The following is a 12,375-nucleotide window of genomic DNA, read 5'->3' as shown; positions in this document are numbered from 1 at the left end:
GGGGTTTCACCATGTTGACCAGGATGGTCTCAATCTCTTGACCTCGTGATCCACCCACCTCGGCCTCCCAAAGTGCTGGGATTACAGGCTTGAGCCACCGCGCCCGGCCGAATTATCTCACTGAGTTTCTTTAAAATTGTTTTTCTAGGATTTTATATATTTCCTTATGATTGGGGTCTCTTACTGGAGAATTATTGTTCCTTGGGAGGTGTCCTGTTTCCTTGCTTTTTCATGTTTGATGTGTCCCTATGTTAATTTCTATCCATCTGGTGGAACAGTTGACTCTCCTAATTTTATGGAGTAGGTTTCATAGGAAAAGACCTGGGTCTTGGGGTATCAGTTGTGGAGTACCTTGGCTTTGATGTTAGGGGATGCAATAGTGTAGTCTTATGCAATTTCTTCAGCTGTAACCCATGCTAGTGATGTTTGCAAGTGTCCCTATGGCCTAAGGTGAGAGAGTTTTTGGCAGTGTTGGCATGAATTTTCTGGGTGTGGTCTCAACAGGCTGCTTCTCAGGTCAGCGTATGTATGTGCACACAAGTGGATCAGCCAGTTTGGAGTCTGGGTCACTGGGGTTGGGGCCACAGTGCTGTTACTCTGGCCAGGGACATGGGCTCATGGCTGCTTGGCTCCTCTGGGAGGCATACCTACCAGGGGCAGTCTCCGCAGGCTGTTTCTCAGGTCCAAGGCACAGGTGTGCAGCTGCTCAGCTGCCCTGGGGGTATGTCTGCCAGGAGCTGGCCTGAGCCAGCTGGCCCTGAGTGCTGGCAGATACACTGACCTGAGGGTGGGTCTGCCCTGTGTGGGATTACCAGACTGTTTTTCTACCTAGAAGTGTGAATGTTAGGGGTTAGTTTTCCTACTGTGAAGGACTCGAATCACAGCCGATCCTGAGCCCAGGCTCCAAGCAGTCAGGGTCATGACATTGTAGCCACCAGCCACCTGTGTGAGCTTGGTGGAATGAAGATGGAGCCCAATGGCTGGAGAGGTGCAGTGGCTTCTGGCCCCCAGAAAAAGGTGCACTCCAGAAGTGCCTCTGGTGTAAGGGTGGCACTAAGCTGTGGCAGCTTGGCTCACAGGGGTGGGCGGTAATGCTCACCTTGTTTTCCTAATCTTGAGCAAAGCAGCTGTGTGAATTTTTGGCAGTTTTCCAAACTGGGCTCCGGGCCTACAAGGACTGTGGGATTCTCTGGTAGTAGGGATTGTAGGTGTTTGCAGTGGCAGTGAGGGCTGATGAGGGTCTTCTGCTTACCTTTTTCCCACAACAGAAAGTCGCTCTTGACTCCAGCCCAATCTGGGCTTAAGAAATGGGGGAGCAGAGGCTGGGTGCCTCCATGCTGCCTTCCTGGGCTTTTTTTTTTTTTTTTTTTTTTTTTTTTTTTTTTTTTTTTTTTTTTTTTTTTTTTTTTTTTTTTTTTTTTTGAGATGGAGTCTTGCTCTGTCGCCCAGGCTGGAGTGCAGTGGTGCTATCTCGGCTCACTGCAACCTCCACCTTTCTGGTTTAAGCAATTGTCCTGCCTTAGCCTCCCAAGCAGCTGGGATTACAGGTGTGCACCACCACTCCTGGCTAATTTTGGGGTTTTGTTGTTGTTGTTTTTAGTGGAAACAGGGTTTCACCATTTTGGCCCGGCTGATCTCGAACTCTTGACCTCAGGTGATCCACCCACCTCAGCCTCCCGAAGTGCTAGGATTACAGGCATGAGCCACTGCACCCAGCTGTTTCTGGGCTTCTGAACATCACCACCTCTCCACTCTCCCACTGGATTCCAGGGCTATCCCTTTCACCCTCCAGTCAAATATTAGCTGTTTGTTTGTTGCCTTGGTCCTTTCTTGTGGGGAGGAGAGTACCAGGTGCTTCTAGTCAGCCATCCTGTTCCTAATTTCTTTTCATATGGCCTCTTATCACTGCTGTGTACTATTTCTTAATTGAAATTAAAATTTGATAGATAAAATCGTGGTTCAGTAATTGTCGTAATTTTATTTATAATTTTCAACATTTCTATAAAGTATTATATAAAGCCACTTTAAACAAAAGAGATCTGTGGTGGAATTTGAATGGCTAAATTTAACTTTTTAATAGCTGAGGCTGTATAAGGTACCAATAAATTATTCTACTATGTATATATCTGCTAAATTATTTGCCTTTGTCAACAAATAAAAATGAGACATAGAAATTTAATATACAACATTATTTCCATTTGGAAGTTAGGCTATTTGGAATGAATGTTGAGTTTCACATAGTTTTATCTTGGAAACATTACAATCCTTGAATGAGAGAAAAGTAAAAGAATAATTTGTAAGTTAAAATGCAAATGGTAGTTGGTATGCAGTTCATTGTTTCTCACTAGTGGCTAGTTTGAAACATGGGGTGACTGAAAAATAGTGAGGCTGCTTTACCTGAACTATTAACTCTGACACTAATTTTAGTCAAACTTAGTACTAGGCATTAATAGAACTAAAAAACCATGAAAGAAATGGAAAATATTGAGATCCTTTTCTAATTCTTTAGAAAGATATACATAATACAATTATAGAACAGAAGAAAGGAAATGATTGAATTAATGCTATAATGAAATGTTTGTAAATTATGGAAATTAAAGATATAAAAGATGCATATGGCTTAATGGCAGATTATTTATTTGATTCATTTGTACAGTGTTCCAAGTATGAGAACTGCTTTTATGTCTTCATAGTTTAAGGAAGCTATTTGCAGCTACACTTGGAATTAGCTTTCTCTTCTTCATACTCAACTGTTGATCCTTGGTTTTCTCCTTTTATTTTGTCAGATATTGCAGACTTAGTTTCTCAGACTTTATTTGAGTGTGTAGTGCTTGTCAGTAGGCTGTACTGTGCTGTGCACAACTTTCAAAATCCTGAAGTCCTATCTGTGACTTCTTGGCTGTGTTTTTCTTCATTTGTGAATTTGTGTTAGTAATAGTATTCTGAATAGGCACAGTGGCTCATACCTGTAATCCCAGCACTTTGGAAGGCTTAGTCAGGAGCATGTCTTGAGCGTAGGAATTCAAGACCAGCCTGGGCAGCATAGTGAGACCCTATCTGTAAAAAAAAATTTTTTAATTAGCTGGATATGGTGCTGTGTTCCTGTAGTCTCAGCTACCTGGGAGGCTGAGGTGGTTGGATTGCTTGAGCCCAGGAGTTGCAGGCTGCAGTGAGCTGTGATTGCACCACTGCACTCTAGCCAGGGTGACAGCAAGACTCTGTCTCTAAAATAATAATAATAATAATAATAATAATAATAATAATAAAATGATAATAGTACCCTATTAAAATATAAAGAAACTATGAAATGAGGTTTGTAAAAAATGATTTGGGGAATATCTTATGAAATTTAAAGTCCTATGGAAATATTATATGAGAGTAGTTTATGCAGTTTATTGTAATTGCTCAGAATCTTTTTAAGAAAAATTCTCCTGTCTGGTGATTCATATATGTTTATTATTGTTGTTGGTTTTTTGTTTGTTTGTTTGTTTGAGGCAGGGTCTTGCTGTGTTGCCCAGGCTGATCTCAAACTCCTGGGCTCAAGCAATCTTCCTGCCTCAGGCTCTTGAGTAGCTGGAATTATAGACACAGGCCACCATGCTTGGCTCATACATATTTTCTATGTATAAAATTGTCACTCTCTTTTTTTATGCCACATATACATACACATTTATATCTTGAATCTAAAATGAGTTAATCTCAGAACTATAGAAATTAACCCTAGCTTCAGTCTCAGAAGGCTGATGGAGTTTTTTTGTTTTTTGGTTTTTTTTTGAGAAAGAGTGTTGCTCTCTTGCCCAAGCTGGAGTGCAGTGGCATGATCTCGGCTTACTGCAACCTCCGCCTCCCAAGTAGCTGGGATTACAGGTTCCCACCAACACGCTCAGCTAATTTTTGGTAGGTTTTTTTTGAGACAGAGTTTCGCTCTTGTTTCCCAGGCTGGAGTGCAATGAGGCGATCTAAGATTACCGCAGCCTCTGCCTCCAGGGTTCAAGCGATTCCCCTGTCTCAGCCTCCCAGTAGCAGGGATTACAGGCATGTGCCACCATGCCTGCCTAATGTTGCATTTTTAGTAGAGACAAGGTTTTTCCATGTCGGTCAGGCTGGTCTTGAACTCCCGACCTCAAGTGATCCACCTGCCTCAGCCTCCCAAAGTGCTGGGATTATAGGCCTGAGCCACTGTGCCTGGCCTGGATTTGTTTGTTTGTTTTGTTTTGAGAAGTGGTATTGGTCTGTCACCAGGCTGGAATGCAGTGGCACAATCTTGGTTCACTGCAGCCTCCACCTCCTAGGTTCAAGTGATTCTTCTGCCTTCGCGTCCCAAGTTGCTGGGACTACAGGTGCATACCACTACATCCAGCTAATTTTTGTGTTTTTGACAGAGACAGGGTTTCACCATGTTGGCCAGGATGGTCTTGATTTCTTGACTTCGTGATCCACCTACCTGGGCCTCCCAAAGTGCTGGGATTATAGGCATGAGCCACCATGCCCGGTCCAATTTTCGTATTTTTAGTAGAGATGCGGTTTTACCATGTTGGCTAGGCTGGTCTTGAAATCCTGGTCCGGAGTATTATTTTTATAGTACTGCTGTGTTCATTTTGGCTGATGTACTTAAAATTACATATAATAATGAGGTGACTGGGTTTTTGGGTTTTGTTTGTTTGTTTTGGAGACAGAGTCTGGCTCTGTCACCCAGGCTGAAGGGCAGTGGCATAATCTCAGCTCACTGCAACCTCCGCCTCCCGGGTTCAAGCAGTTTTCCCACCTCAGCCTCCCAGTAAGCTGGGATTACAAGTGACCACCACCACACTGGGCTAATTTTTTGTAGTTTTAGTAGAGATGGGGTTTCACCATGTTGGCCAGGCTGGTCTCGAACTCCTGACCTCAGGTGACCTACCTGCCTTGGCCTCCCACAGTGCTGGGATTATAGGCATGAAGCCACCATACCCAGCCCAATTTTGATTATAGGCTATCATCTCCCTTGTTATTTGACATTTAATATAATTTCACACTTGCTTTTCTTATCATGGTCAATTTTGTGTCCATTTACTAAGAAGTAAATTTTGAAAAGTGAATTACTATAAATTTTAGATTTCAACATCACTTAAAAAATACACTAGAAAATTGCCATCTGCCTAAATATATTTTAGAATAATTAAAATAAAATAGAAGTATGAGATAACTTCCTGAAGGAAAACAGCACCAAGAGAACCTAATGCTTTTTCCCAAGATCATTTTAGATTTGCGCTTATTCTAAAAGTTTAGATCTAAGCCCAAATAGCCTGTCTTGGATTAGCCTGAAAGATCCTCAGGACCCTGCTTCCATTTTGGAGCTATTCCAGGACATTAATTAGATGTTTTTTTCCTGGGCTGGGCTTAGGACAAGGTTTACATATCCATGAGTTTTACATATCCATGTGCAACTAATAGTATTCCTGACACAGAGTGAAATAGATCTAAACATGTTAGCTGACCCTGGAACCGCATAGTTTCTTGGCGTCTTTGGACTAGAGATTGAATCTAAACTAAATCTCCCATGACTACTCCAGATTCATTCTGTATTGTATTCAGACCAATTTCTGTAGTTTTCCTGGAACTTAATGGGTCTCATTAAGTGATTTGAACTTACTTGTTTTCTCAAAAAGACTTTTTTCCTTTACCTGTTTATATAGTTATTTTCAGCCTACTTACATGTCACTTTAGGTGATATGAAAATATAAAAACTTTAGGTATCTTAAGGACATTCTTATTAGATAATGAATCGTATGTCATATAGAATTAAAACTACTTCAGTGAAAGGGGAGTAGAGGCCGGGCGCGGTGGCTCAAGCCTGTAATCCCAGCACTTTGGGAGGCCGAGGCGGGTGGATCACGAGGTCAAGAGATCGAGACCATCCTGGTCAACATGGTGAAACCCCGTCTCTACTAAAAATACAAAAAATTAGCCGGGCATGGTGGCGCGTGCCTGTAATCCCAGCTACTCAGGAGGCTGAGGCAGGAGAATTGCCTGAACCCAGGAGGCGGAGGTTGCGGTGAGCCGAGATCGCATCATTGCACTCCAGCCTGGGTAATATGAGTGAAACTCCGTCTCAAAAAAAAAAAAAAAAAAAAAAAAAAGGGAGTAGATTTTTACTTCTCATAGGCTTGATCTTTAAAAATTGGCCCAGTGTGGGCCGGGCATGGTGGCTCACGCCTGTAATCCCAGCACTTTGGGAAGCTGAGGCGGGTGGATCACCTGAGGTCAGGACTTCAAGACCAGCCTGACCAACATGGTGAAATCCCATCTCTACTAAATATACAAAAATTAGCTGGGCATGGTGGCGGTCACCTGTAATCCCAGGTACTCAGGAGGCTGAGGCAGGGAGAATCGCTTGAACCCAGGAAGCAGAGGTTGCAGTGAGCTGAGATCACACCATTGCACTCCAGCCTGGGCAACAGAGCGAGACTCCATCTCTCTCTCTCACACACACACACACACACACACACACACACACACACACACACACACACACACACAATTGGCCAGGTGTGGTGACTTACACTTGTAATCCAGCACTTTGGGAGGCTGAGGCAGATGGATCACTTGAGCTCAGAAGTTTGAAACTAGCCTGATCAACATGGTGAAACCCCATCTCTCCAAAAAACACAAAAATTAGCCAGGTGTGGTGGTGCATGTCTGTAGTCCCAGCTACTTGGGAGGCTGAGGTGGGAGGATTACTTGAAGTTGGAAAGCAGAGGGTGCAGTAAACCAAGATCGTACCACTATACTCCAGCCTAGGTGACACAGAGTGACCCTGTCTCAAAAAAAGAAAAAGAAAAATTGGGAAATCATAAAACACTTGTAAATACTTTTGTATGTCTTTACTTATACGAGATATAATCTAGTATTTAATAGAATTTATGGAAAACAAAATGCAGGAAAATTTGGAGTTTTTCAATGAACAATTATTTGCCAGTAAGTTTTTTCCTATAATCCTATATCTGGCTTCTGGCAGGAAATAGATGGCATACTCAAAGGGACTTGGAGATAATTTAATGTAAGGAATTTTTTACAGATGTATGAGCAGAGTTAAGAGAGCCAATGGGACCAGCAACAGAGGGAGCCATTCCTTCCATGATTCCTGGAAGGGGAGTAGAAGTAGGTGTTAGCCGAACCTGGCGAGAGTGGTAGCTGAGAGAGAGGCCACAAGAAGGGAGCTGTGGCTAGGATAGTGGATTGTAGCCATGACCAACACCACAGTCCTCAGTGGGGAAACAAGGAGAATCATTACCCAGCCTTCTCTTTCCTGTAACACTCTGATTCTCTGTTGGTACCATCCATTGAGCAGATCTAAACACAAATCAGAAAGCAAGGAAGCACATATGGTGCAGTCCTTAGAAATTAGTCTTCCAAGGCCTAAAGCACACCAAAGAAGGGGCAGGAATAAACCTACAGGGAGAGACTGTTCTGCACAGTTTCTGAGTAGGGTATCTTGAATGTCATTCATTGTTATTCAGAATTGTTCCATTTTTCATGTAAGTTGGGCAGACCTGGTCAACATCTGTGTTCTTCCTATAAATTAGAATTTGAGGTGTTAAATCTCAACATCTCTGTTCTTCCTATAAATTAGAATTTGAGGTGTTAAACCTCAGTATCTTTATTGATATTTTACATAATTACATTTTAATTTTTCTCCCCCTTCTCCAGATTACAATTCCTAGACCTTCTGTGGCATCTACGCAGTCAACTTCAGGAAGCTTTCACTATGGTCAGCAGCCAGAGAAGAAAGATCTTCAGCCCATGGAGCCCACTGTGGAACTTTACTCTCCAAGGGAAAACTTCTCTGGCTTGGTTGTGACAGAGGGTGAACCTCCTAGTGGAGGAAGCAGAACAGATTTGGGGCTTCAGATAGATCACGTTGGTCATGACATGTTACCCAACTTTAGAGAAAGTAACCAATCTCAAGATCTGGGACCAAAAGAACTTCCTGATCATAACAGACTGGTTGTGGGAGAATTTGAAAATCTCCCTGGGGAAAATGAAGAGAAAAGCATCCTTTTAGAGTCAGATAATGAAGATGAGAAGTTAAGTAGAGGGCAGCATTGTGTTGAGCTCTCCTCTCTCCCAGATTTGTTAATGGTGGAAAAGGATCACTCAGCTACTACTGAACCTCTTGATGTGACAAAAACACAGAATTTTAGTGTGGTGCCAAATCAAGACAAAAATAAGGAGGTAATGAAGCTTCTGACAGTTGGAACTTCAGAAATTTCTCCCAGAGACATTGACCCACATGTTGAAGGTCAGATAGGCCAGGTGGCAGAAATGCAAAAAAGTAAGATATCTAAGGATGATGACATCATGAGTGAAGACTTGCCAGGTCATCAAGGAGACCTCTCTACTTTTTTGCACCAAGAGGGTAAGAGAGAGAAAATTGCCCCTAGAAATGGAGAACTGTTTCATTGTGTTTCAGAGAATGAACATGGCGCCCCAACCCGGAAGGATATGGTTAGGTCATCCTTTGTAACTAGACACAGCCGAATCCCTGTTTTAGCACAAGAGATAGACTCAACTTTGGAATCATCCTTTCCAGTCTCTGCAAAAGAAAAGCTCCTCCAAAAGAAAGCTTATCAGCCAGACCTAGTCAAGCTTCTGGTGGAAAAAAGACAATTCAAGTCCTTCCTTGGCGACCTCTCAAGTGCCTCTGATAAATTGCTAGAAGAGAAACTAGCTACTGTTCCTGCTTCCTTTTGTGAGGAGGAAGTTCTCACTCCCTTTTCAAGACTGACAGTAGATTCTCACCTGAGTAGGTCAGCTGAAGATAGCTTTCTGTCACCTATCATCTCCCAGTCTAGAAAGAGCAAAATTCCAAGGCCAGTTTCATGGGTCAACACAGATCAAGTCAATAGCTCAACTTCATCTCAGTTCTTTCCTCGGCCACCACCAGGAAAGCCACCCACGAGGCCTGGAGTAGAAGCCAGGTAATGCTGTGTGCTCTCCCTGTGTTAAGTGTAACACCATTTCTATATCTGCTTTATGTACACCATCGATTGTATCATTTCTGTGTTGCCTGCTTCTTGGTATCTTTCTTTCCTTCCTTTCCCAGGCCTTACAGCCTAGTGCAGTGGAAGTAATAAGATTGATCCAGGTTAATTCTTTTTTTTTCTTCCAATTTATTGTGGTAAAATACACATAACATGAAATTTAGCATCTTAACATTTTTCGTTTTGTTTTTTTGTTTTTTTTATTTTGAGACAGAGTCTCACTCTCGTACAGGCTGGAGTGCAGTGGCTCCATATCAGTCCACTGCAACCTTTGCCTCCTGCCTTCAAGAGATTCTCGTTCCTCAGCCACCTGAGTAGCTAGGATTACAGGCATCTGCCACCACACCAGGCTAATTTTTGTATTTGTTTGTTGGTTTGTTTTTAGTAGAGATGTTGGCCAGGCTAGTCTCAAACTCCTGGTCCCAAGTGATCCACCTGCCTCGGCTTCCCAAAGTGCTGGGATTACAGGCTTGAGCCACCATGCGCAGCCATATCTTAATCATTTTTTTTTTTTTTTGAGACGGTATTTCGCTCTTGTAACCCAGGCTGGAGTGCAAAGGCGCGATCTTGGCTTACCGCAGTCTCCGCCTCCTGGGTTCAAGCAATTCTCCTGCCTCAGCCTCCCGAGTAGCTGGGACTGCAGGTGTATGTGTTGTATTTGACTGAGTGTAGAAAGTTATCACAAGACAAAAGTATGCCAGATTGCAGGGTCATTTATTATGCCGGCGACCACAGAGGACTCACGTCTCTCCAACCTGTGGTGGCAAAAGGAGGGTGCCACGATTTTTTATACCCGAAAAACCACCTTGGGAGTGGGGGTGAGGGGTGGGGATGGGGATGAAAAGGCTTCAGACATTCCGAGCGCTAGTGGATTCTGTAAATTGCCTCCTGGGCAGAGATGAGGGTGGGGGTCTCCGGACATTCCAAGGGCCAGGGGACTTTTGTCATTCCGTTTGTTACTTAAGTGGTTTACAGAAGTCAAGATAAACATTTGTTTACACATTATCTGGTTAAGGTGGAAATCACAGACCTTAGTTACTTATTACAAGTCACAGGAGCCAGGATGGAACTAGCTTGGGCTGCTTAGTCTGGCAATTGCCGGTAAGCAAAGGCTAGCAATTCTGGCAGTTACTGATAAGAAAAGGTAAGCAGCTTTTCATAGTTTTGAAGAACAAACTAGCAGTTCTATTTACAGAGGCCAAGGACAGTTATTGTGAGGAGAATGGGGCAGCCATTTCAACTTATCTAAAAACAGTTTTGCATTTTATAAAATAGTTTTGCTCCGGTTCTGGCTCTAGGCCAGCACAATATCACATATGCCACCATGCCCAGCTAATTTTTGTATTTTTAGTAGAGACGGGGTTTCACCATGTTAACCTGGATGGTCTCAGTCTCTTGACTTCGTGATCCACCCACCTCGGCCTCCCAAAGTGCAGGCATTATAGGCGTGAGCCACTGTGCCTGGCCCTTAGTCATTTTTAAGTGTACAGTTCAGTGGTATGAGGTACATTCACATTGTTATGCAACAGTCGCCACCATCTCTCTCCAAAACTCTTATATCTTATAGCTTATAAAACTGAAACTCTATACCTGTTAAACCAGGGGTCCCCAACTTGCAGGCCACAGTGTGCGGCCTGTTAGGAACCAGGCCACACAGCAGGAGATGAGTGGCCGGTGAGTGAGCATTACTGCCTGAGCTCCGCCTGCTGTCAGATCAGCCATGGCATTAGATTCTCATAGGTGTGTGAACCCTGTTGTGAACTGTGCATGTAAGGGATCTGGGTTACATGCTCCTTATGGGACTCTGATGCCTGGTGATCTTGAGGTGGAACAGTTTCATCCGAAACCATTTCCCACCCGTCTATGGAAAAGTTGTCTTCCGCGAAACTGGTCCCAGGTGCCAAAAAGGTTGGAGACTACTGCATTAAACAATAAATCCCCATTTCCTTCTTCCTTCCAGACTATGGCAACCACTAATCTACTTTTTGTCTCTATGATTTTGACTGCTCTAAATACTTCCTATGAAGTGCAATCACACAGTATTTGTCTTTTTGTGACTGGCTTATTTTACTTAGCATAGTATCTTCAAGGTTCATCTCTGTTGTAGCACGTGTCAGAATTTCCTTTTTTAAGGCCGAATGACAAGGAGGAAGTTACTTTTACTGTTTGTTTTCTACAAGCCTTACAGCTACTTGCCCTTCATTTCCTGGATTATTATCTTCTTTTGTATTTAGCTGACTTTTTGTAGCAAACCATTTAAATTCTCATTTCCTTTTGTATATATTCTGCAGCTATTTTCTTTTAAGTGGTGTTACATTTAATATTCTTAAGTTATAACACTTTCATTTGGATTTATATCAGCTTAACTTCAATATCATGCAATAGCTCCACTCCTTTCAACTGTTGATGTTACAAAATTACACCTTTATACATTGTGTGTTCAAACACATAAAACAATAATTTTAAAAATGCATTAATCTCTTAATATAAAAAACAAAATGTGAAGTTACAAACCAGTGTTAGAAAAAGAAAGTATTGGTTTCTTAAATAATGCAGAAAACAAAAAGTGGAGTTACAGATTTCTTACAAGAATATTAGCTTTCATAATTGTCCATGTATTTGCCTTTATTAAGATCTTTCTTCATATGCCTTCAGGTTCCTGTCTGGCGTCCCTTCTTTTCAACCTACAGGACTCCCTTTAGCATTTCTTGCAAGGGAGTTCTGGTGGTAACAAACTCCCTTAGCTTTTATCTGAGAATGTCTTAATTTCTCCCTCATTTCTGAAGGACAGTTTTGCCAGATAAAGGATTCTTAGTTGACAGTTCTTTTAGTATTTTAAAAGAAGTACTTTAAAGTACTAACGTACTTTCAGCCTCCAGTGTTTCTGGTGAGAAATGTTCTGATTTTTTTTTTTAAATCTCAAGATTCTCTTCGTCTTTTCTCCTGACCTTATGATCTGTCCGCCTAGGCCTCCTAAAGTGCTGGAATTACAGGCGTGAGTCACTGCACCCGGCAAACCATTATTTATTTATTTATTTTTAATATTCTCTCTGCCTCTTTCTCTTTTCTCCTTCAGGAACTCCCACAATGTGCATGCTGGTGTGTTTGATGGTCCCACAGGCCCATTACTCTTTGTTTACTTTTCTTTACCCCTTTTTTTTATGTACCTCAGACTCAATACTTTCCATTGTCCTGTCTTCAAGTTTGCTGATTTTTTCTTCTGCCTGCTCAAATCTGCTTTCGAATCCCTCTAGTGAATTTTTTATTTTTGTGGTTGTACTTTTCAGTTCCAAATTTTTTTGGTTCTTTTTTGGTTTTATTCAATAATCTAGCAATTTTATTTTGCTTTTACTTT

General features: G+C 42.2%; 1 protein-coding gene across 5 annotated transcripts in view; it reads left to right on the top strand.

Annotated features, from left to right (window-relative positions):
* Positions 1-12,375, top strand: part of TTBK2 (tau tubulin kinase 2) — a 175,525-nt gene that overhangs the window by 155,346 nt on the left and 7,804 nt on the right. For all 5 annotated transcript variants that reach the window (XM_017516319.2, XM_037734169.1, XM_017516323.2 and 2 more), the window contains one exon: positions 7,687-8,957. In XM_017516319.2, the coding sequence (XP_017371808.1) occupies positions 7,687-8,957 (1,271 nt within the window). The remainder of the gene's footprint in view (positions 1-7,686; positions 8,958-12,375) is intronic.

This window comes from Cebus imitator, unplaced genomic scaffold (genome assembly GCF_001604975.1).
Source record: "Cebus imitator isolate Cc_AM_T3 unplaced genomic scaffold, Cebus_imitator-1.0 Scaffold579, whole genome shotgun sequence".
Lineage (NCBI taxonomy): Eukaryota > Metazoa > Chordata > Mammalia > Primates > Cebidae > Cebus > Cebus imitator.
Note: the sequence above shows the minus strand (reverse complement) of the source record. Positions and strands in the feature narration are given on the sequence as shown.